General features: G+C 28.9%; 1 protein-coding gene across 2 annotated transcripts in view; it reads right to left on the reverse strand.

The window, feature by feature from the left end:
* The window catches only part of LOC118187727 (BBSome complex member BBS2-like), a 58,019-nt gene that overhangs the window by 16,206 nt on the left and 14,994 nt on the right, over positions 1-26,819 (reverse strand). For both annotated transcript variants that reach the window (XM_035358002.2, XM_035358001.2), the window contains exons 6-13: positions 26,598-26,684; positions 22,303-22,438; positions 15,346-15,443; positions 12,737-12,847; positions 12,330-12,386; positions 11,708-11,805; positions 8,805-8,912; positions 2,478-2,607 (exon numbers count right to left, since the gene is read on the reverse strand). In XM_035358002.2, the coding sequence (XP_035213893.1) occupies positions 2,478-2,607; positions 8,805-8,912; positions 11,708-11,805; positions 12,330-12,386; positions 12,737-12,847; positions 15,346-15,443; positions 22,303-22,438; positions 26,598-26,684 (825 nt within the window). The remainder of the gene's footprint in view (positions 1-2,477; positions 2,608-8,804; positions 8,913-11,707; positions 11,806-12,329; positions 12,387-12,736; positions 12,848-15,345; positions 15,444-22,302; positions 22,439-26,597; positions 26,685-26,819) is intronic.

Genomic DNA, 26,819 nt, shown 5'->3' on the forward strand with positions numbered 1-26,819 from the left:
CTGATTTGGTTGGAACCAAATTTGGCCCTCCTGAACACTAATATGTTCCTTTGTTTTAGAATTCAGAGTTTCATACAACTTATCAGATACAATAAGATCACACAATTTCTTAAAGTCATCTACCTCTCTTAACTTGCAATAATAATTGAAAGTTGCACTGAGTCAAGACGCGAACTGAACATGCGATTCAGATGAATGTCTCTGAGCATTTTAAAAATTGGTCAAACATTCACGCGGTGTCGGCTGAAATTCTTTCAAGATTAGAGTTTTTACTTTATCATAATCCGCGATTTCTTGTTCAGAAACATACATTAAAACATTATTACATTTATCACCTAATAAATTAATCAACATTTCTGATTTTAACTCCATTGGTACGCTTTTGGTAGTAAAAGCTTTCTCAAGTAACTGAAAAAACAAATGCATAGCTTCCGGTTTCTGGGGTACAGTTATAGTTAGTGTTTTGATGCTTTTAATAATATCTTCGACACTAGTCTGCGCGTTTCCTCTATCACTCGATAATGATTGCGATTTTAAACTTTCGAACTCAATCTGCTTCTCAATTTGAGTAAATTTAAGGCGTTCGATCTCTAACAGATAGTGTTCATTACTTGTTTTAGGCATCCGATCCTCTGCGATCGATTTGACAATGCCACGAACAAATTTAACATTCGTTTTGAAAATATCAGAATTTTCGATAATTTTTCTAATGTCAGCTTTTTTAGCATTTCCTGGAACAGTCTATCCAATTTGTTCCGCAATTACTATTAAATCACTTTTCTTTAAATTATTTAAGAAACTCATTTTAAAAATGAAATAAAAGTATCACTATCTTCAAGAAAGAAATAAAGAAAAGTTTTCACAGTACCTTCTCTGAAGTATCCAAGTATGAAGTATTCAAATATCAAGTATCCAAATATCGCAGTCAGAGCCCCCACATTTTTTGTAGTGGGGGAGTTGAAGATGCTAAATAACAATTCTAACGTTGTTTTCCACACCACAGAACATTTAATAAAGATAATCAGAAAAAGTACAAATTAGATTAAATATAAGTGCCATTTGATACAAACAGGATTCTGTATAGCTTTTGCCAGTCTTATCACATAACCGATTGGTGCCTACTCACACTTGCTGATGTATTATGCAGTCAATTTACCACCTTCGCGTGGAAAACTACAGTTCCTTATTCTACACCTTCAGGTGTAGACAGACATCTCACTACCTTCGCGTGGGATAGCAGAAGAAAGTCTCTGTCATACTCCTCTTTCACCTCGCTGCTGGCGCATCGGTGAGGCACTCTGGTGGTTGTGTCGCACTTACAGATACTACATATGTGAATTTTGGCAGCTAAAATTAAATAATAATCCTATATCTCATGCTTTCTAGATGCTTCTTGGGAATTAAGTAGTTAAAAAACTGAAGAGAATAGTTTGACATAATTCCTCATCTTATTTACAAAATGGTAAATAGAGGCTGAAAGCCTATTCTACAAAATTTAATTCCATATGCACATAGCACTTAATAAGAGTTCTGCCTATTTCATTCTTTACGATATATTAAAAAAAATATGCAATTGACAGCAGTTTAAAATTCAGCTATTGTAAGAAGGATAATTTTAATGACAGCTAACTTGTCTCCAATACCAAAAATAGATTAGTGTTTCTTTCTAAGAGGCTAAAATTTAAACATCATTTTGCTCTTTACTCAATTAAAGAGAAAAATATCACCAAATTCAATTCTAATGCTTTTAGAAATATTAAAAATTGAAATTTTCAATAGTTCAAAAATTTTTGAACACATATACTTATTATATTATAAACTTCACATATTAATAACTTTAAGCATTTATATTCCTTCAGGGACACTTTTTGGCTGCATAATGGGTTTTGATAGATTTCCCCCTGTGTAACATGAATACCAGACAGTTTTTCTTAGGGAGTTCTCATAAAGGCATCCCACCCTTAGGCAGATGTTCTTTATATGTTTTACCTCAATAAATTAACTTCATCTTTAATTTGAAAAGAGACTGAAAAAGTACTATTTCCATCAGGAAAAAAAAAAAAAAAAAAAAAAAAAAAAAAATTATATGTTAAATATTTAAATGGCTTATCAAGGAAAAACATTTATCAAAATGGACTCTTAGGACTGTCTTGAATAATTTATACTCTGTTTCATTTTATATTTATCAATGTTTAGCATTAAAAATATTTTTTAATATTAATATTTAAATAATGATCGACATCTTCCATATATTTTGTGTAATATTTAAAACACAAAAATTTTGAGATGTGAGCTAGTTTCCTTCAGAAAGGCCTATTATTTTAGCAGTTTTACATAAAAAGACAATTTTATGTTTTCGATCATTTCATTAAGAAATAATTTATCTATTTTACCTCCTACGTGAGAGTTTTGATTCCGAACAATTAAACATAATCACAAATAATTGATAATTATTTATATTTATAAGTGTAACTAACCCGCTGAATTCTGTCATTGAGGAAGAATTTCACATAACTCTCAGGTTCTTCATCCGTATGTTCTGACATAAGGGCATACATTGAAAACCTGGGTAACTGTCTTGTTAATTCAAATACATGAAAGTGTACACTATAAACAGAATAGAAAAATCAAATTTATTAAAGCTTGATTAATTAAACAACAATAATTTTTTATGAAAATAAATACAACACAACAAATAGGTATACACAAATATAGTCATATCCCATATTTAATAAAAAACTTACAACCAATAATAAAATTCTTCAAATTGAGATAATGTACTAAATTTCAAGACATGAAATACATTGGCATATACATCTACATAATAAAATACATGAATTTAAACAAATTTAAATTTAAATTTTAACAAACACGTATAAAAGTAAAAAAGTAAAAAATTTAAAAAAAGAAAGCCAAAATAATTTTAAAAAAAATTTTTTTTAATGTGCAAACATATAAAAGATTTAATTCTCAAACTAATCTACAATATCATTTAAATTCAGAAGCATAAGCAAATCAAATGCAAAACCAATCCATGAAAATAAATTCACTAATTTAGCAAATTAAAATTAAACCAAACAATTTTTTTTTAAATGCATAAGTGAATGACTGTTGAGTAAGCAGGAGACAGACTTATCAAGGGGAAGTTGCCTCCAAACCTAACACTCCAATCATTCAATTCGTGTTTCGTCATTCATGCAGGCAAAGGTAAAAGTCAAAACCAAAAGTAAAAAGTGAAGAATGTCCAAACAGAAATACCAATAAAGTGGTACCCTTAGAAATTAGCATTTAAGAATTCAAGTTCTAAAAGGAAAATACTAATGAAGTCTTTTGAGAAACAAGCAAGTAAAGTCAAGTATTAAATTAAACTTTTTTTAAAAAATTAAATTAAAAAAAATATTAATTTTTTATAAAAAAATAATCTAGAAACCAATGTATTTTAGAAACCCTTGTCTACAGAAACCTCCTGGACACGAATATGCATATCAATAAAAAGAAACTAAGAAAGAACTAGACATAATCCATATAAACCAATAAGAAACAAAAAGAACTAATTTACAATTTTTAAAAAACAAATATATATTTAAAAATATAATTTCATATTTAGAAAATACTTAAATACTACATAAAAAATTTTAAAAGGTACTTAAAGCAAGTAAATAGTAAGTTTTAATTCTAACTTACCTACTATATGAGTGTTGGGGTCTGCAAAAGTGTTTTTAAAGAGAAGTAAGTGTGTTCTTCAAATTAACTATATAGATGGCGCTTATGTAGGTAAAGTTGAGTGTCAAGCTGCTATCTTTGTTGTTAAAAATTTTTTGAAAACATTAATATTAAAATTTTAAAAAAATTAAATTTTTTAAAAAAATTTTATTAGTATTTTTTAAAATTTTTATTAGTGTTCTAAAAGGAAAATACTTCATTAGTATTTTTCTTTTAGAACTTTAATTCTTAAATGCTAATTTCTAAGGGTACCACTTTATTGGTATTTCTTTTTGGACATTCTTCATTTTTTACTTTTGGTTTTGACTTTTACCCTTGTCTGCATGAATGACGAAACATGAATTGAATGATTGGAGAGTTAGGTTTGGAGGCAATTTCCCCTTGATAAGTCTGTCTCCTGCCTACTCAACAGTCATTCACTTATGCATTTTTAAAAAAACTGTTTGGATTAATTTTAATTTCCTAAATTAGTGAATTTATTTTCATGGATTGTTTTTGCACTTGATTTGCTTATGCTTCTGAATTTAAATGATATTGTAGATTAGTTCGAGAATTAAATCTTTTATATATTTGCACATTTAAAAAAAATTTTTTTTTTAATATTTTGGCTTTCCTTTTTTAAATTTTGGCTTTAAATTTGCTTTTTTACATTTATACGTGTTAGTTAAAATTAAAATTAAAATTTGTTTAAATTTAAATTTCATTCCTTGCAGCAATGGCACAATGAATATTTAATTAAATTTGTATTTAAATTTATTTAATTAAATTCAATTTATTCTTATGAAACAATAAAATACATGAATTATGTATTTGCCCCATGAAAATCTCAGTAAAGTGTTTAGAACATGTTTCATACATAAATTATAATAACAAACTACCCTGATTATTATAGTTTGTTAATGGTATCAGCTACCATATAGATGGGTCCAGGTTTGAAACTTGGAGAAGGCATGGCTGTTTATAAATGATGATATGATACACTACAGTTGAGCTGAAAGTCTCCTCAAGAAGTTGGTGGTTGGGATAAAAGAGATAAAAAATCCTTGGATTCTACTTACTGAGAGGTTCTCCCTAAAATTGGAATAGAATCATAGTAAGCCCTATAACCTAAGGCCTTAGCCAATAAGAAGCATTGCCCTTTTCCTCCTGGCTACCATAAAATCTGTAGTACTGATATGGAATCTGATTCCATATTAAAAAGATTTGAAACAGCAACATAACAGCAGAATTTTTGAAAATTTAATTTACCCATTAAATTGCAAGTATTCCTCAGAGAAATCTGAGTGCATCTTTGTTAAAATGACCACTGTATAAGCCTTTAGTGACATTTGAAATTTGCATATCATAGACTGAAGGCTAAATTTGCCAATTTTGATAACAAAGCACAATAGCTCCTTTAACATGAAAGTAAAAAAGTCTTATGTTTAAGTCTGCATTTGTTAAAAATATTTGTTATTAGTTTTTCTCAAAATCAAAAAGAACTTTATTCTCTATCTCACATTTAATTAGAAATTACTTTGCATTCTCTTGATTTGAAGCAGCACCCATGAACATGATTTCTTGTGCTTCTTATCACTATGGATACTGGATACAATGCTTATTTCATTATCATACACTATTCCGAAAGATTAGTTACCTCTTGATACAAACTGAATAATGATTGACATATAATCATTGATGGATTTATGAAGTGAGGGTCCACCTCATCTGAAATTTTGGTGGCCCTTCATCTTTAAGACATAGTATATGTTTTATTTGTAAAATTTAATAAGTGACCCGTGAATACAGTTGAAATGCAAGGTCCTTTGTAAATGTGATATGTGCACCTTCATAAATCTGCCCTTGCATATAATCTGAAAATTGGTAGGTCTGGGAAATCTCATTCCAATTTTCTACAGTGCCCTGTTCCCAGTTCTCTAAGGTAACAATGAAAGCACATTCAGTTTGACTTAAAAAAAGTTGTATAAAAAAAAAAAAAAAAAAAAAAAAAATTGCATTTCAAAAATAGTTACTGATAGCGTTTGATGTAAATTCCTTGCCTGAATCTCAGACAAATCTCATCTGTTTACTGAACTAGCATGCTTTCAGGAAAAATTCTTTTAATCCTCCAAGTTTTATGGGTTTAGCCTTGAAATTTTGAAGTTCCATGAATTGTCCTGAATAAATAGCATTTTCTTCATCATAATCAAAAAACGACTCTCTCACTTTGTAACTTGATTCTTTTTTTTCCAATATACATCCAACTTGAAATCGGATACAATAAAAGCAGGCAGAAATTTTCATGTGTAATGAATAAGAAGGGTACCCTTCTGTATGGAATTTTACGTACATAATGTTGAGAGGGTTAAATTCATAAATTTATTAAATAATTTAAAATTTTGATAAATAATTTATACAAGATAGAATATTAAGTAACTTCAGATTTTTTCCCTTAATGTTTATTTTGGAAAATGGAAAAATTCAGTAAATCAACAAAATCATTATACCCTGATTCATTAAATTGGAATAAGATTCCATAAGAATTAAAGTATCATTCTTTTCTTTATGAAGAATATTCATTTTGCTCAAAGTTAAAAAAAATGTAAGTTATGACAGCTCATGTTTGCATATTTCCACACATAAGTCAAGAATTTTCAGTGAATTTTTTTTTTACTGCTGAAGTTTGAGACTTGGTTTACATGTGAGCTCAAAAGAATTTACAAATAACTTTATCACTTATTGGTTAGATAAGTTTTAAAATACTATTATTTTATTTAAGTGTGATCTACATTAGTCAGATTCTTAATATCATACTGGCATCACACTGAGAATTTTCAAGAAGTTTTGAAATCTCTCTCTGTATTTTCTGTAAATCTGTATTTAATTTCTGAAAATTAAATACAAGACCAAGTTAATGCCATCATACTTCACTTTACCATAAACACTACTTTCATCCACCTCATACAATACTTTCAGTTCTTCCCACAGAAATGCTTAGCAAAAGTGATAACTTTTAGTTTAAATCAGCAGAATATACAGTCCTTTTTCATGCAGGTACAGCAAAAATGAAAAGCTGTATAACACAGATGAAAAGCTGTAGTTTATTCGTACAACTGAGGAGGGAATCTTGTAGTTGCTAGAGGTTGGTTACCATAGTTGAGAATGAAAGTAACATTAGCCTTGCTATTGCAAAAGCCCTAAATGATATACAATGCTTAAAAATTGGAAGAAATAAATGCCAAAAGTGATTATGAAAAATAAAACACTAAAAGTTTGACTCCAATAAGAAAAATTGACTAAGATATTTACTTTCAAAATCTGAGATATGCGACATTTTTAACTTGCCTTATGGGGCTGATTAATAAATAAATTACTTAGAGGTTGATTCCCTCCTACCTTAAATGCTATTCTGTGGCCTTTATTATTATTTACTAACCTATAACATTCCTTAATTTAAAATTTTGTTAATATTGGTATGCTGAAAACACTTTTTATGCAAATAATTAATAAGTTTTCATGAGCTAAAAATATGTTATTAACATTCTCATGAAGTTTTATTACTTTAGAAGCATTATCTCACATTCAGTGGGAAAAAATATTTAAAATTTTTAATTCATGAAAATAATGTTATGAGTTGGCTATGTGTTAATATTGAAGCCTGGCACAACTTTTAGAACATTAACTCTGTAAGATTCTGTGTAGACGATTATCTTGGGGAAAAATATACATATATATATATATATCGATCAACACGTTTCAAAACAATTTGCATAGAATTGCTAATCAGTTAATCTAAATAAAAAATCGTTTTCTGTATGTATTCATCTAGTGATGTAAAAATGCAAACATGAGAGTCACTGCTTTTGCATATTATTTTTTATAATAAGTATAAATTTTTTCTAAACATAAAATCTTTCTAATTTTCCTACAAGTGTAATTATCTTCCTAATCATCCAACAGAGACCATGAGAAATTATAAAAATTAGATTTCATAATTTTTATAAAATTGATTATTAAAGATTTTAAAATACTGCACAATGAATATTTGCATTATTTGATACATTTTGTAATTGGAGGTATATGCCTACAACAAACTGTTGTGAAAATAAAGGCAGGGTAAGGGCTATGGTGAATATAATGTAATATAGCTGAATTTATAGGGTGATTTTAAATTTTGGATGTATTTGTATAGCAAAATCTTATCTCTTTGGCTATACAAGAATTAGCATATATTTGGAAATACATAGTATTTTTCAAACATAAATCTAGGTAACTGGCCTCAGATTAAGTTTGTGTGTTTTTGCAGAGCAAACAATAGGATAAGAGTAAACATCAGAGTATTCAACATCAGCATACAGTACCAGACTATCAGAGAGAAATCATCTTTACAACTTATTATTTTGAAAGACATGCTACATATTAATCCCTAATCATTCATATATTTTCTCTAAGACTTTTCCATTTAAAAAAATTTCTGCATTTGAGAATGGATGAAGAATAAATATTTAACTAACGAAAAATAAATGTGTTAGTTTAGTTTATGCCTAATTGTAATAAATTTTATTAGTATTCCTTTTCTTAGAGATTTTTAAAAACAGTAGTTTTATAGATAGCAGTTATTACTTCGTGCAACAAAGAATTACAAAACTGGTTTAGGATTAAGAATCAAGCCAATGCAAACATTTTAAAAGATACATTATATACTAAAAAATAAGTCAGTATAAACTGATTATTATTACATATTAAAAAAACAAATTTACTAAGTTAACATCCAACATGCATGAACATTCTTTGAAAAAGATCTATTTTCAAAAATGATACTAACATTTATTCAATTATAAATATTAAAACATTTTTAAAAAACTATGACAAACGTATTTCAGTGTTGCTTTATAATTGCTTCATGATTTTATTATTTATATTTTTATTTATCAGGAATGTAAAAATAATTCATTTTCATAAAATTTATCCAAATCCTTTTTCACATTTGAAATCTGATTTAGTAGACTATTTAAATATTAAAAAATTAGTAAGTATTTGCAATATGAAGAACTCTGGGTACTGATTTTAGAAATAACAGATGAAAGATATAATATTCTTACCTTCCTTTGTAGCCAATCATAGCTTTGATGTGTAAATCTATTGGCAGATCTTTAGGAGGCCATAAAGGAATATGTATTGACGAAAATAGTTGATTTTCTTTGGGATGGCTGTAAAGTGTTTCAAAATAATTATTTAATATCTTGTTTCTTTTTACTTCTTTTGTATTCAAAGAGTGTGAATTATATATTACAATTTTTAATACTGTATATACATACTTTTAAATCAATTATTAATCAGGAGGAGGAGGATAAGAAAAAGAAGAGACAGAAGAAAAAGGAAGGAAGGATAAGGAAGTATTGAAAGATAGGAGGATAAAAAGAGTAATGGAGAAGAAGGAAGAGAAAATGAAGAAAGATAAGGAGAAGAAAAAAAAGGAAGGTATAGAAGAAACAAAGGAAAAAAGAAGAATACAGGAAAATGAAAACACTGAAAAAAATGACTGTGCTAAAAGCCTCATTGCAGAAACAAACTTAAATTTAGGTTAAAATCTGCCTAGGAATTCGAATGAATGATATTACTTGAGATTTTAGTGCTGCTAGTAACATATATATGAACCTTTTGGGCTCTTTTTTAGTTGATTAGATAGCACATTATAGCTACTCATAGCAATAAATTCCTATTTCTGTTTCATCAGTATTTTCATCAAAGCATTTGCATTTCTTACTTCCTGTTCTCCTTTTCTATTAATCACATAGGGAAGGAGTATGTAGCATTTAACTTTATATTGGCATCAGTAATTGCTTTGTTCAAATTTCTTAAATTAGATAAGGTTCAAGCTATATAATCAGAAACAGAACTGCCAGTGGTTGACCATATGTCTTGTATTGTCTCCAGTGAGATAGCACATAACAGACAATTCTTATTAACAACAAAGAGTTCTTTTTTTACTTGTTGTTTCACTTCTGTATTTTGCAATTCATTGTTTTCCTCAATCACTTCATCTTCAGGCATTTTTTGTAATGTCAGTCTACATTAGTGTTTCCAGCAACACTAAAATCTTAGTAAATTTTATTGATTCATATGCTTATGCATCTTTTTGAACTAAAGGCACAAATAAAGATTTAACTTTGTTTATTTAAACTAAAAATATATTAAATAATCCTCAACCACAGCAAGTTTGACAAATAATAAAAAATGTATAAACATAAAACTAAAAATAGTGAAAATATAAAAAACATGAAAATAAGAAGTAAAATGCATGACAAAATTAAGAAAAAATTAATATAAAAAACATGAGAAAAATGGAATATCTAAAGTAAACAAAAATACCATACAGCAGCAAATCAAAAATTGACAAATTCTCTTCATTTTAAAAATAAAAAGGAAGAAACCATATGAAAATAATGGCGAATGAAATCCCTCAAATATTTCTTCAAAAAGGGTGTATAATTTTCATAGCTACATATGTAACCTCACTAATTCACTTACAAAAATATTAGAAATTTTTTAATAAATTAACAGTAAATGAACTAATGAATACACCCCTACACAGCTCCAGAATGTTTTTTAAAAGTGATTAAAAAATACAAATAAAAAGCAATGTGTATAACTAAATTAAAATAAATCAGTAATTAGCATGGAAAAAAAACAATCTAAAGATTTAAAGTTTACCTATGCATCATTATCTGAATGCCAATCCATTAGTGAGAGTAATAACTGAAAGTGAAGTTGTAACTGTTGTTAATTAAATGTTTGTTATATTGCTGTGTGGTATTGATGTTTCACACTTCTGCAGTTTCATTGTAAATATTCCTTTTTGTTTTGTTCTTACATTTAAAATTTTCCCATGTTATCATATATTTTAATTTTTATTCATATGTTTAAAAATGTTTATTGTTTTTATGGTGTTTACACATTTTGTAATTATCAAACTGGTTCTTCTTAGGTGAGAAATTTTCAAAATATTGGATATTTTTGTTTACATAAATAAGTACATTTAAATTAATATATATCTTATCTTTTTGTGTATAAGCCAAAAATTTTTGAAAATTTTTATAAAGCTAAATTACAGAAGTCAGCTTATATATGGATCCATTAATCTTGCAAAACATGTAGATACTTTTCCATTAGCCAGGTGGAAGTGATAAATCGCTAAACATCGTCATTTTTTATTTCTTAAATTTATGAAAAATTAAATTTAAATAAAAAGTGATTCACTTAATGAAAAATCAGTTGTTTTATTTTCAGAATTATTTGTAATGCTAGTTTGTCGCGCCACATCACCCAAAACAGAAGAACAGATGTAGGTCAAATTTGCAGTCAGCTTTTCCCCCTTTCAAACTGGTTTCTCATTTACAGAGAAATGCTGACCAGCCATATTGTTGAGAACATTTTATTGTTAGAAACCTGATCACCTGCATTTTGAAATTTGCCTTATAACAATTTTTCTTCTTATCTTAAAAAAAAAAAAAAAAAAAAAAAAAAAAAAGCTTACAAATTTGATATTACAGGGCTCTAATACTTGGTGGCAACAATTTAAAAAGTGATTCACTGTTTACAGTCAATCAATGCAAAATGCCAAAAAGAAATTAATAGCCCTTCCAGGCAAATAAATAAATAAAATAGCACACAGAAAATAAGACTACCACAAATACCGCAGATAACAAACAAATGAACAAAACACAACAAATGAATGGTATAAAGATGCTAGCTTCAGACAATTTATTTTATCTGCTTTGCAAAATTTTCCTCCTCATGACAACTTGTTGAACATTAACTTTTTTTTTTTTTTTTTTTTGGGGGGGGGGGCTCATACATGGGTTTTGAATTTTGGGTTAATTTTTGTAGAAAAAAATCCTCTCTTGGCTTAATTACAGAAATATAGAGTTTGTACATTACTCAAAAAGTGTATCATACAAAATATCCTGTGAAATACTGAATTATGTTAGAAAATGCTACTTACATAACATGAGATTCTCCATCGAATATTCCCTCAGCAAAGATAAGGACTGCCCGTATAATAGTATTATTTGTAGTCTCCAATGAAACTTCAATATGAGGCTTTGGTATTAAAAACAAAATGTTAGTGAACATTTTTTACTTCAATTAAAATTTAAAGAAAAATTGAACACAAAGACAAAAAATTTTCAACAACAATTTAAAATGCAATTCTGAAAATCTAATAGTATTGTTATCAAAATGCATCTTTTCAGCAGTCACACTAAAATGTTTATGAAAACTATAAATGCTGGCAATTCTTTCAAAATAATTTAATAGTTTTTAGTGATTATGCATATAAATGGAGAAATATTTGTTAAATAACAGAAAATAGTATTTTAAAGTTCATGTTAAAACATTTTTAACCATCTATAAATATTTTACACATTTTAATAAGTGTAATTATTAATCAATAAAAGCTGTTTTTATATATTACAAAATACTGATAAGTTTCTATTCTAAAAAATGGCCTTGAAGCCCCTAATAAAATACTTAAATACTAAAAGTAAATTTTGCTAAAAAATATTTTTCAACATAAGTGTAAATTTTCAATATAAACGCTTTTCTGCATTTCATAAACAACTTACCCCAATTTTTTCAGATCCAAGGTTAATGGTAAGTCCTGTTTTTAACTGTGTTGTAGCCTTAAAAAGAATTTATTAAATTTAGAACAACAAAAGTTTAATATAAAGACAAATAATATTGCAGGCTTAAAAAGAATTTATTAAATTTAGAATTAAAAGAATTTAATATGAACAGAATTTATAATTACATCAAAAATTTAAATTGAGAGTTAAAATGAAAGTTTCTCAGCAATTTCATTTTTTTAACTATAGTTTATGCCAATTATAAATTAAAGAAATAAAATTAAACAATAGGCAGTAAATTATAATATTTAAAAAAAAAATTCTAATCCTTATTGAAAAAAGCTTCATCAGTATTTAAGTCATTTCTTTAAAATACAAATTTTAGCTAAATTAAATAAATAATATACCGGAATTATGCCATACTCATCATGATGTTGGCTTGCTCGTCCTGCTGTTTTTAAATTACCACTTCCAATTCTAGCATTTTCTTCATAATTTCTCAATTCCAAAAGCAATGCCTGAAATCAAAGAATTAATAACTAAGAAACAATTTGAATAGTTTATATTTATGATAAGTATTAATATAAATGCTAATTATAAAATCTCAAGAGGGAAAAAATTATAAGAAACAAAGCTATTTTCTGATTATCAAACCCCTCATTCAAAAATCATGAGGCAATTGCCAAAAATTACTTATGCGACACCCCAGATATGCATACAATATTTGAAATTCAATGGTTATTTTTTATTAGTATTTATTTTTGCATAGGGTGTATTTGTTTTTGTCATAATGAATCATAATAGGACTATGGAGTCTGCCAGCTGACGAAAAGAAAGTGTCATATTTTCAGAAATACACCATTTTGTTCAATAATAAAGAATGCAATAATTTGCATTCTATGAAGCTGTACCTTTTAAATGACCAAACTTTATAAAATGTAATGCGAAAAATGCAAGCTATGTATTAGAATGCAGATCAAAAACTGGTTTGAAAATAGACTATCTCACTTGCAACACCTGTTTGCTTTATTTAGTGTTGGACAAAGGAATATATGCCAATGAGCTGGGTTTAACACCAAACACAACTACTGATTGGTTCAAATACCTCTGAGAAGTCTATGTCTTCTATTATACAAGAATTAAAAAATAGGCTATACTGGATGCATCACTGAAATACGCATAAAGATACCCAAACAAATGTTTGTTTTCCAAGTTGCCAAGAAATTTGCAAATGCTTTCCAAAGTCGTTTGCAAATTTCCATTTGCAACTTTTCTTTGGGGGTGTGGATAATCAGAAAATATACAAATAAGATATAAATGATACTAATTTTAGGTTGGCTGGACATGTTTTGACAAACCTGATTTCTCAAAATATATTTAGTTTTTTAGTTACGATTAATACCAGTTAATATTATGGAAAAGTACTTTTTTATTACTAAACTCCCACAAAAAGTTGCCGTTTTGTGAACCAGTAAAAAACATTTGCTTGGCTATCTTCATTGCCCGTATGTACTTCTCTGTTCATAATAAATAAAAAAAAAAGCATTTCAATAAGAAGCAAGAAATTTTAAAAGGGAGAGGGAGCACAATCTAGATGGTCAATATTTACATTTTTAAAAGTAGTCAAAAAATAGATGTTCTTCAGCTATGGCTTCCAAAATTTATTTTAAAGAGTAAATTTTTTAAATACTAAAATAAATTTAGTGAAACAGATTAGATATCCAATCATGTGTGTTTTATATACAAGCATGGACTGCCTATTATTACATATATACATAAAACAAAATACAGCACTACTGAATGTTAAAACTAAGAATGAGGATAACCAGAAGGCAGTGGTGCAAATTTTCATTTACAGTGAAAGCTCAACTATCTAGCATTCAACTAACCAGAATATTTTAGCATTTTTTAATGAAAAATTATGCTAATGACATATTTGTAAAGATATCAAAAAGCACATATAGAACTACTATTCAGAATCCCACTTATAACATTTAAAACGTGAATATAATTATTTGGCCTTCTTTCAGAAGATTATGTCCATGGCATTATCTTCTGAAACAATGTGTGTGTCACCCTCACACACACACACACACACACACTGTTGCACTATTCATTGTATTATTCCAAGGATTCATCCTTGGAAACAAGATATTCCTCATCTTTGATCTTTCCTGTCAAACCATTTTCAACAAAGAAAATCTGTCACCAGATGGTGTGACCTAGTGCCAATAATGGATAAGCAGAGCATTGCTAACAATCATAAGATCTTTGCAATGCTTTTATGTAAACCCAATTAATTTTCAGTAAGTCGGTTTTTGTACAATTTTTATTTTATATTTATCTGTCTTTCATATTTTGAAAAAATAATTAAAATTTGAGACCTGCCTTTCACACAGTAGCAACCAGTGGAATACATTCTGGATCCTGAAAAATATTTTCATCCCTTGCATTAAGAAAATTTGCATTAATGGGCAAGATTATGTGACTTTGAAAAGATAAACAATGGTGATGAAATGTGAAAAATCAGGATAAGCAATTTAAGATTTTATATGCTATATCTTTATCTATCGATTATCTAACTAAATACTCAGTAATTTGCTCAAACTTTTGCTGGTATGTTTGATACAAGTTTGATGAAGTCTATGTCAGCTTTCATGGTCAATGGGATTATGTTGCCTTTTATATTTATAAATGTATATATTTTATATCTTAATAATTTTTAAAAAAAAGAGATTAATCTTAATCATTTTAAAAATCAGGCTTTTGATAACAAATAAAGTGACTGTTTTTATTGGGCATAATTTTTAGAATAGAAATTTCTTTTTTTTATTATTTATTTTGCTTTTCTACCAAGCAATTCAATTTTTATGCACTCGACTAGATGAGAATTTTTATGAATACAGCATTTTGCATTTCCCAAGTTTTTATTGCATTACCATGTGCTTGCTATTATTAATATTTCTGATTACTGCTGAAATGATATTATTGTTTCTGATTATTGAATGTAACAAACCTGCTTTTTTTGGGCCAGGTCTCTAATAGTCTCTTGTTCAAAGTTAGCATCAAGCATATGATGACGCATCTCGGCTGATGTAGCTTCATAACCTCTAACTGCAACATATTTTTAAAACAATTCATTTCACATAGCTAATTTATTAGTACTTCAGATCCAAAAATATTTCAAATATATTAGAAGTTCTGTACTACATTTAAATCTTCAAGATCTTTTTTTAGAAAATATATCATTATTAAAAAGGTGAAATTAATATATGGGAAAAGAAATCATGGCTTGAGCTGGCCAGAAATGGGATGTATTTATGATGGCTTGGACCAATGGTCTTAAACTCAAACTGCACAGAGGCTGCATGCACGACCTGAGAGCAGCTGGTGGGCCTCATTCGTGATCTGAAAGCATCTAGGGCTAGATTTTTTTCTCAAAATTTCAAATAACTAACTAAATTTTAACTTAATGTCAAATTTTGTTACATTTCATAATTCAAATGTACTAGCAACTAAATATTAAACTTTTGGATTTACATTTACTTCAAATAATTCTAATATTTTGAATTAACCATTATATAACTTATTTTTAACATAAACTTAAAATTGTTTAAAATTACTAAAAATGAAATTACCAAATTTACAAAGAAAAAAAAATTACCAAATTTTCAAAGAAAACTTCCACACTGGAAAAAAATTTGAGAATAAATACTGAAAACTTATTCTCTTTATGTATCAATTTTTTTATTTGCACATGCAGAAAAAATAAATACCAGTGCATACAAATAATTATACATTTCTCTATTTTTTACTACAGCTCAGCACCTGATGGCATTCGAGTTTGATAACATTCGTAGCCTTCGAAAAATATTACTGGAAACAGTCTTCCAGATTGTAAGTGCTCATCAGTCAATCCGGCCCTTCTGTTAGACTTGTTAATTTTCAACCAACTAGTGACTGAAGGAAAAAGTACAAACTCAATGAGGATGAAAAAACAGACACACCATAATATAAAAATTTTATCAACTTTCAGCTGTCGAATAAATTTATTGATTGTACTGATGTCCCGTCACACTTTAGTCTAATCATACAGCCTGGCATGTAAGCATCTTAGTCTAGTCATGCAGCCTGGCATACAAGTATATAGAATCCAGAATTTTTTTCATTTAACTGACATCGTAAATTAATCCATTCTATTTCATTTCCATTCACTATTAATACTGCACATAAACACAATACATATGTTTCTAATGTTTTAATACTTTAAACTGTCATTTCCTGAGATACAATAATTAATGTTTCTTTTTTTCCTTTAGCTTCTTTTGCAAGTTTATCAGAGTATTTCTATGGTAGATGTGTTACATATGTACACAAGGTTGAGTGTCAGTGCAAATTTCAAACTCAATTGGAATGTAATGAATGCTAAAATATTTGCAAGTGCTTTCCTTAATAAATGCTGTGCCAATTTGACTGCCCAATGAATTTATGTGACATCAAAATCTATAAGCACTGTACTAAAATATATACATAACTAAATTGTATGGGTGGGCTGCATAAAACTGCTTCAAGGGCCACATGTGGCCTGTTGGCTGCCAGTTTGAAATCAGTAGTTTAGATTACAGACATTTTTAATGATAAAAATATACTTAATTTTAATGTGTTTATTTTGAAAGAAGTTTTAAAAGAATAACAAGATAAAAAAAGTAACATGCAATCATGAAAGATATGTTTCCTCTAAATAACTCAAAAGAAGGAAGTCAAATAAATGAAATATATATGTAATAAATATAAATAATACAATTTTTTTTTTAATTTTCTGCAAAAATAAGCAAAGAGTAATAATTTGTTCTTTATTTTACTACATCATCTTTTCCTCAAAATAAGAATTATTGTTTCAAGACACATAACTGCAGATAATTTTAAAAGTTCTCAGTCTGAAAAGTACTTGTGGGTTTTTTTCTTTACTAACAGAATAAATTTAAAGATTTAAGGCAAATAAACAGACATCTCTATGTGGTAAACATTGCTCAAGATTTTCTAAAAGTTTGAAAACAAGTAAAACTAATCATTAATTTTTTATTTACAGTTAATATTTATAAGGTATTATGCTATTCTCGAAAAAAAAAAAGCATAAAATTGAAACCGATAAAACGAATAATGCTACAGTTAAATGCATTTGTATAAAAAAAGAAACTCATAATGAAGCATGAAGTTAAAAAATGAAGCAATTCATATACAACAATAAGAGAAAATTAATTAAAATAGGTAGTTACATAGTAGTGTAACCATCTTGGCACAGTTTGGCTATATTTTGCAGATGAAAAAGCAAAAGTTATTTACTACAGCAAGCTTGCAATTTTTAAAAAGATTAAAAAACTATTTATATTTATTGTAAAACACAATTTAGCAATTTAAAATACAAATTTTAATTATTAAATTAAAATTATATGTTACATTAAAAAAAAGCACATTTTTTTGTGAAAACTTATATTTTTTTGCACTGTTTTTCCCATGTACACATTGGCATGTTTTTGCTTAAGAAACACCGAGCATTGCAAAAACTCGGCATTGCACATCAGCCATCTACCAAATCATTCTCTTCAGTGATTTTGAAACTTTTGAAGAACAGCTTTGGTACTTATGTGTTATCCTATTGACCTCTAAATTGTTCCCAAACAGTATGATTTTGTATAAATTATGGATAAGTGTCATGTAACAACATATTCATAGCACCTGCACTTTCATTTCATTAAGCATTTCATAGCCATTTCTGTATTCAATAAGCCATTTTTATGAACAGGGCATAAATTAACTATCTTTGCCGCAATTTTTCTTGCATTTTGAAAGAAATGTTTAAAATTAGGAACCTGCTTTCTGTAAAATGGCAAGCAGTGGATTATTTTCAAAATTATGGGATCCTAATCTTCCCCCCCCCTAAAAAAAGCATGTATATATAAGCGTATTCGGAAACTAAGTACCGTTTCATTCTAGCGCCGTCGCAGGGCTGTGGTAGGCATCCCGCGCATGCGCACTAGTCTTTCTTGTTCACTGACTTTCAATTGTCGTCATTTTGGTTGCTCTATGTTGTGTTTTCAGTTTGCTGTGCACATTCAAAATGTTTAAGACAATTAGTTCTCCCGCTAACTGTGAGATTCGTGCCATGATTAAATTTTTGAACGCGAGGAATGTTAAATCGGCTGAAATTTATCGTCAAGTGACAGAAACTTACGGTGAATACGCGATAAGTGATGGAATGGTGAGAAAGTGGGTAAGAATGTTTAATGCAGGTCGAACAAATGTCCACGCCTAGGCTTGGAGTGGTCGGCCTACTGTTGTCACTGATGATTTGGTAAGGAAAGTTGATGAAGCAATGAGAACAGACGCTTCACAATGACAACTCTTTCAGAGGCATTTCCACAAATTTCACGTACTGTTTTGTTCGAAATTATGTCTGATCGCTTGAATTATCGCAAACTGTGTTCCCGATGGGTTCCAAAAATGCTCACTGATGTTCACAAAACAAAGCGACTTGGTAGTGCCCTGACATTTCTCCCGCGGTACAGTGATGAGGGAGAAAACTTTTTAAACCAAATTGTGACAGTGATGAAACTTGGTTGTGTCATTTCACACCAGAATCGAAACAACAATCGATGGAGTGGAGACACACTCATTCTCCGAAAAAACAAAAGTTCAATGTGACAATGTCATCACAAAAAATCATATGCACTGTCTTCTGGGATAGGAAACGTGTTTTGCTTACTGAATTTCTTCCCAGAGGTGAAACCGTTAATATGGCACAATATTGTGAGACCTTTAACAAAACTAAGGCGTGCCATTCAAAACAAACGAAGAGGAATGCTCAGTAAAGGAAATATGTTGCTCCATGACAATGCTCGGCCCCATACTGCTGGTGTCACTCAATCGTTAATTCGACAGTTTCATTGGGAGCAGTTCGATCACCCACCGTACAGCCCGGACTTGGTGCCGTTCGACTATCACTTGTTCCTGCACATGAAGCGCGAGCTTGGTGGCAAGCGCTTTGGATCTGACGATGACACGAAAAATGCTGTGGAGTCGTGGTTATCGAAACTGGCAAGAAGTTTCTTTGACGATGGTATACAAAAACTGGTCACCCGCTATGACAAGTGTTTGATCATTGGCGGAAACTATGCTGAAAAATAGTTTAAGACATGTATTTTCATGTAAAAATAAAATTGGATTCGAAAAAATTGTTTTACTATTTTTTTTTTTTTTTCAAAACGGTACTTAGTTTCCAAATACGCCTCGTAAAGATATATATATATATATATATATATATATATGCATGTGTAACACAATATGATCAGCTGAATATGGCCTACAAAACTGCAAAAGATTGAAACAATTACCTGCGGGAAATTTGTACTCACAGAAATCTAAACAGACTTTCTGGTAAAACTGGAAGGCCTAACAAAATAGTAGAAATCAATGAAAGCATTCTTACACAGTGGGTCAAATACTGATTATTTATTAAATAAACCAGCATCAGTTCCTTCAGAATTCCATAGGAATGACTACTGCAAGTTTGGCAGGTTTTTTTCACTACTTTCATGATTCAATGGTAGCCAACTTTTTCACAGTTGAAGAGATACTATGCAAGTACTAAAACTTATTGATATTGCACAATATCAAAATTAAAAATAGTGAAATGTTTAGAAATAAGTCTAGCAATTAATTTCTTCCATCAAAAGTTGCTATATTCTAATTAATGTGTTATTCTTATTAGATATATCAAAAGCAGAAAATATTTATTTTATACCTGAAATAGATTTAATGTAAAATTTTTCTTAGCAGCATAAAATTCATATGTACGTTAAAAATTGTCTTAGGGTCATTGGGTTAGATGTCATACTTTTAGATCATTATCAAGGAAGTGAGAGAGTGAAAAGAAAACAGCCAGTTTAAATTTTAAAATTTTAGGCAAAACTTTAATTTCTATAATTTTATAGAAAGGATTTTCAACAAAACATGACATAAATTTTAAGACATAATTTAAAAAAATAAATTCAATTTCAACTCCATAAATGGCAAAATTTAATATTTAGTTTTCTTTTTCTAGAATTAATTAAAGAAACAATTTCTTCCATTCTAACAAATAGAATGGAATTTTTTTATAAGAAGCACATAATTGTTGCACTTGTTAAACAAAAACTATACAGTCTCTTAAAAGGCATCAAGCTCTACATTTAATGTATTTTTTACCCCTTTAAAAGAGAATGACTGATTTTGGCTTTTATGAAATAACATTTACTGATTAAAAAAGCTTGAATTTTGAGAGTACACAGACAAATATAATTCAATATATAATCCAAATATATTCCCTTATGTAGCATTTAAACTAACATTCATAAAAGCAAAATTCTTAAATTCTAATATAATATGTTTTATTTGTTGTGACAGACTTAAAATTTGCTTTAATAGAGATACTTTTGTATCATATACCTCCTTAAACATTTCAACTTTTATCAGAGTTTTCTACAGTGGCGACTCGTAATAAGCACTATGGAACTGCAGCACCCCCTATTTCCACTAATTATTATTTTTAATATTTAATATAGTGTGCCCTTTGGTCTTTAATTCTTTCTTTATACTTTTACAATATATAATCCTTAAGCTAAATGTCAGTAGCCATCCCCCACTTTGTGAAAATGTTACAAAAGTCTTTGTTTGGAACTGCGCATTTCACAGTTCCAGAGATGTGGTGTTTGGCTATTCTGCGCATGTGCACACAGAAAGCAGCACGCATGCTGGGTAAAGAAGAGCACTGTCACTCTTGCAATGCTGAAATTCTGGCATGTTGCTGAAAACGTGATTTCTTTTTACTCTGCGCGTGTGGTATTCCTCCACAAGGTGGAACTTCATCATACGGACCATAAACAGAGTTCATGAAAATTTGCAACTTTTAAAAAATTGCTTTACTGAAATTCAGTCAACATCAAATGCAGATCAAACCATTGTAAAAGCAATAGGAATTTTAAAATATCTAAATGATGATAATTTCAAGCTTTGGTTAGAGATTTTTTATCAGATACCTCATGTTGAAATAATATACAACTAAATGCAATTCAGAGAAATTAGTGTGTTTAAAGTTTTCAAAAATGCTATTTTAGAATTAAGAAACTCTACGTACTGTAAGAATTTTTCAAAGACACTGATGGCAGAAGCTAAGGAACTATGTGACTTTATACTATGTATTGATATAATGCACAGATATTCTTCCACTAAACACTTAGCAGCTGCTAAATTGTTTACCAAGAAATGCTTAGTTTTAGGAGTGAACATTCTACACAAGAAATAGTACTGACCACTGAAGCATATCCAATGATTGGCAAAGAAAAGCTTGAAACTGAACTAAAAGTATTCTATTGTAAGTCTGATATCCATGAATACTGCAAATTAATTGAGCTACTGAAATTTATCTTCGAAAATAATCTAGATGATGTTCTTAGTGAAATTAAGAAACTGATCAAAATTCTTTTGAGAGTTCCCATGACTACATCAGAGGCAGAATGCTACTTTTCAACATTGAAAAGAATGAAAACTTTTCTAAGAAGCACTAGGAATTATTTCGGAAAGACTAAATGCGCTTGCATTGCTTTCAATAAAGAAAAATTTCCTCGGTTGTTATCCAAAGATCAAAGAGAAAATTATTGATCTTTTCGCGCAAATTAAAACAAGAGGAATAGATTTCATTTTTAAATGACTAGACAAAGATTGAACTGTAATAATTTTGGTTAAAGTAATTAAGAAATGTTTAATTTTTTTCTTGTAAGATTTCATGAAGTTTCAAAATAAATTTTCTTTTTATACATGTTTGTTTCCTTTTACATAATTTTAAAACAAAGGTTAAATTTTTTTGGAACAGCACCCCCACTAATTTTAGCCACGAGCCGGAACATATTTCTCTACTAATTATAAAAATATTTCTTACCTTCCCCATCTGTAGCACAAAAGATTAATTCTTCTTTCCCTGATAAACGATAATCACCTTTTACAATTCCAGCAATGCAATGAGAAAGATTATCTTTAAAAACAACTTCTCCAGACTGAACATTGCGAGCATCAATCTAGATAAAAAAAGCTACCTTACATCAAAAATAAAGTATTGGGATTGCAAACATTAACAAATCATTACCATAGCAGTAAAGGTTGCTAAAAGATAAAATGTTAATTTCAAAACAAAATTAAAATTATCTAAAAATTAAAAAAAAAAAAAAAAAAAAATTAAGAGTTTTGAGATTTTATATTATGACCAGAGGAGCTTTTTTTAGTGTTTTTTTTTTTTTTTTTTTTTTTGTGTTACCTTTATTTATTAAATATCATGTTCTTCGTACTTAAGCCATAAAATTCAATTCAACAGCAATATCACAAAATAATTTTAATATTATTAAATATCATGTTCTTTGCACTTAAAGTATAAAATTCAATTCAATAGCAATATCACAAAATAATTTTAAAAGAGCATATCTTTAGAATTTCCAATAGACTGTCTTGCCCCCAGGAGATAAAAATGTTTTTCTCGTACAGTGCTGCCATTGCTCGCTTTGAAATCGTTGAGTTTCATGAAATAGATAATAAAACAAATTCCAAATTTGGGCTTCGTGATGCCCATATTCGGGTGGAGGATTACATTTTTCAAAATTTGTTGGCTCTAGGTACAGTTTCTTAGTGCAATGAGAGAAACATACATATATTTATGCAGATTCTTTATTATTTAATTTCTTTAAATATAATGCAAGGCGATAAAATTTAATGGCAACAATTTAAAAAGTGAATCAACGTATATAGTGATTCAACGCAAAATGCCAAATTGAAATTAAAACCCTTCTGGGCTAATAAAATAAAAAATGCTTATTTTATTTTAATAAATAACAGAAGAGCAGTTTAACCCTTCGAGCGTTACGAGTTTAGCCCTGAAATTTCAAAGTTCCTCAAAATGTCATGAATAAATGGTAATTTCATGATTTTAATTAAAAACTGACTCTCTCATTTTGTACCTTGATTCCTTTTCTTCCAATATACATCCAAACCAAAATCAGATACACTAAAAGCTAGGCGAAATTTTCATGTATAATGAATGAATATAGAAGTCAGCCTTCTATACAGAATTTTCCGGCCATAACGCTCAGAGGGTTAAATATGTTTATTCATTTATTTTAGTAAATTTTAAAATTTAAAATGCCCTCTTCCTGTCATTACAATGAAAAATTATTTAATACAACAGCGGTATTCTATTGGTTTGGAAATTTTTTTTTAATTTCCTGTTTGGTGAAGCAATTATTAAAATTTAATTTTGATAGGTATTTAGATAATTCATCATTGCTTAAGAACTTTTTTTACCATTTATATAAGCAGTAAACTAATTGTTAAGAAGTTTGAATACTTATACCAGTGGCAGCAATCAGTTTTGCAGAATTACTTTTAAAATTCTGCCAAGCCTCGCAAGCACCCAGTGTTTTATGTTTGAATAATAACAGTTTCATGAAATATGTGATTTTCCTGGATGATTCTGTGTTTCCAAATTGCAAGGAAAATTAATATCAAACTGCATAAGAACTGAGGAAAAATCCACTAATAAAACATAAATGTAGTGCCTGTTGAAATTAATTTTATTTTAAATTAGAAAATAAAGAAAAGCACATACTATTAAACTAATTACTAATACAAGAAAATGTAATTGTTAAATTGTCAAATATATCATTAAGTCAGTACTGCATTAAGTCATTAATTTGCTTTTAATGAGATATTTGGTTATTTAAATTGTCTGACAGGTAATATAGTTCTGTATTTTCTTTTATTACTTTAAGATGCAAAGACGCCTGCTCACAGAAGTATGTTGACCCCAAAATGCTTTCACTGTTAGTGCACATATATGTATGTTTTTACATTTTATAGAATCCATTAGTTTAAACTTTTCATCACTTTTATTTTCTGTGTGTTTGAGTGTTATATTAGCATGGAGAGTAAAAATCTCAGATTCAGCCTCCAATTTATTAAGTAAACAAAATTTTTCTATTAACAAATTCACTTTTGTTATGTCTAATTCCAAGAAAGGATATTTTATGAACAATAAACTTCATAGAAAACTTCATAGATTAAAATGGGCTTCATAGAAAACGTCATGGGATATTCTTTTAAATTCTGAGCTAAGTAAGAGAAGGTTTTCAACATGCTTAGATGGATCCTACTCCAAAATAAATTCCAGGTCTAGAATTAGGGTAAATGATGAAACTGTTAATAATCTTCCTCCAATACCCTGTTCTTCCACATATCAATTTTAGCCACAAAAAACAGATATTGAGCTCACCGTTTCCAATACGTGTGTTCCTTTTACTTGTAATGTGGTATTTAGGTCATTGAACTTTGCAGCGATATCAGTTAAAAATGTCAAGTCAGCAAGCCACTTCCTACCATCCAATTTTTGGTCATAACTGTCTTTGGATATGAAAAAAGTCTTAATCTCTGACAGCGTTCCATCTAATCTTGTCAAAACTTTACCTCCACTCAGCCACTTTTTTTGGCATAGTAAATTTTATCACTATACTTGCCATCAAGCAAACCTTTAAAAAGCTAATGATTTAAAGGCCACACTCACATAAAATTTACAGTGCATACAATAACAGTATATGCTACTGAAATTGAGCATTTTAGCAAACAGATTTTATTAATGAATAACATAATTGTATGAATTAAACATGCAAAATATGTCATCCTGCATACAAAGCCCAATAAATCTAGTATCCTTTCCGATCATAGAAAGTGCACCATTGGTTGTGATTACAAAGAGTTTTTTCCCTTGGTACATTCTCTTCAGTACCGTTTTTAACTGTGTCATATATGTCTTGCCTTCAAGCGTGTTTTGCCAAAGTTAAAAATGCTTCTTTCATGCAGAAATAAAAAACAACATTCCAGTACACATTCAGAAGTTGCAGTGCCTCAGTAACATCAGTGGATTCGTCAACCTGCAAAGAAAAATATGACCACTTTTTCAAACTAGATCTCATTTGTATAAAGATGTAGTTCACCATACTGTAAATTCATCGTGTCACCATGTTTTTTAACAAAGATGAGAATATTTCATTTTTCTTTTAAAGCTGAGATTATTTAATTTTTGCTTTTAAATTTGTGAAATAAAGGCTCTGGAATTGACAGCATTGCTTCCTTCACAATGGCACCATCTGAATATGACTTGTTATGTGATGCAAGAATGTAACATATTTTAAAAGATGCTTCTGTGTGATTCTTTGCTTCATCTGATGGTGAAAAGACTGCTTGAGTTTTTAGAAATGATTTCAATGTTTGAAATTTATGTCTATATAAAGCAGACTTAAATGGATATTTACCGGCAAAATCCTTATAAACAGTTTATAACAACATTCAATTGCTTTGGTACCACTACTGAAGCATTGCATAACAAACAAACTTTTTTTTTTTTTTTTTTTTTTTTTTTTTGCCACCATTTGTAAATAACAGCTCTTCCTCCCATTCATTGTTGAAATGTTATGTTTTCTTTCTCTTTGATGGCCTTGGCATAAGTGAACTGATTGACCACCACATGCCAGATGGATGATTCATCATTTGTGCAGAGATTAAGTGGCACCACCAACGAACAGGGCTTTTGTTAAAGCAGGCACTCTAATCCTAATTTGCTGCACAGATAAAACCTAAAACCATGGAAACAGGACAGAATGAAGATAACACACTAGTACATGAACACAAATTCAACACCATACATGACTTATAATTGTACTTTTGTTATAGTCGTCTTTTACATTAGGATTAAATTAAAGTTTCTGTCTCATGGCATTGCTGTGATAGTGTTGGTGGGCACCTAAAGATAGGATTGTGGGTTCTGTACACAGCCCGCAACCCACCGGTTGGACACCATTGCCTTATACTCTCACTAGTTAAGAATTTTTTGCATTAGTTGTAATGAAATGATCTTTATGATAAGCAGTTCTCATACATTATATATATAGTATATAGAGATAGTTTAGGAATTAAAAAACATTTTTAGAGTTATTATTTTTACATATTCTTCAAAAACACATTTCTTATACACTAAACGTTATTGCTTTTTAATCAGTAATTCATTAAATACTCATAATATTAAATAGGGAAAAAAAAAGAGAACTGTAGGGCAAAATTATTTTACACATTTTAAAACATCAAACTGACAGTAATTGTTGTTATCTTTCATAAAAAAAGTGAAACAAAAATACCAACCTTGCCATTACTCCAACCAGTTATGATTTCAGGTACTCCATCACCATCAATATCATAACTATTCAAACACATTGCTTGATTTTTTGACTGAAAGAACACATATTTAGTCATAAAAAAAAAAAAAAAAAAAAAAGACAGAACTAAAAATGTCAATCATTATTTAAGATTTTACCTACAATTTATTATGACAAATAAATAATCATAATTACATTCAAAACATAC

The sequence above is a fragment of the Stegodyphus dumicola genome, chromosome 9 (genome assembly GCF_044657685.1).
Source record: "Stegodyphus dumicola isolate Sdum_Otavi_A_Nest chromosome 9, ASM4465768v1".
NCBI classification, from domain to species: domain Eukaryota; kingdom Metazoa; phylum Arthropoda; class Arachnida; order Araneae; family Eresidae; genus Stegodyphus; species Stegodyphus dumicola.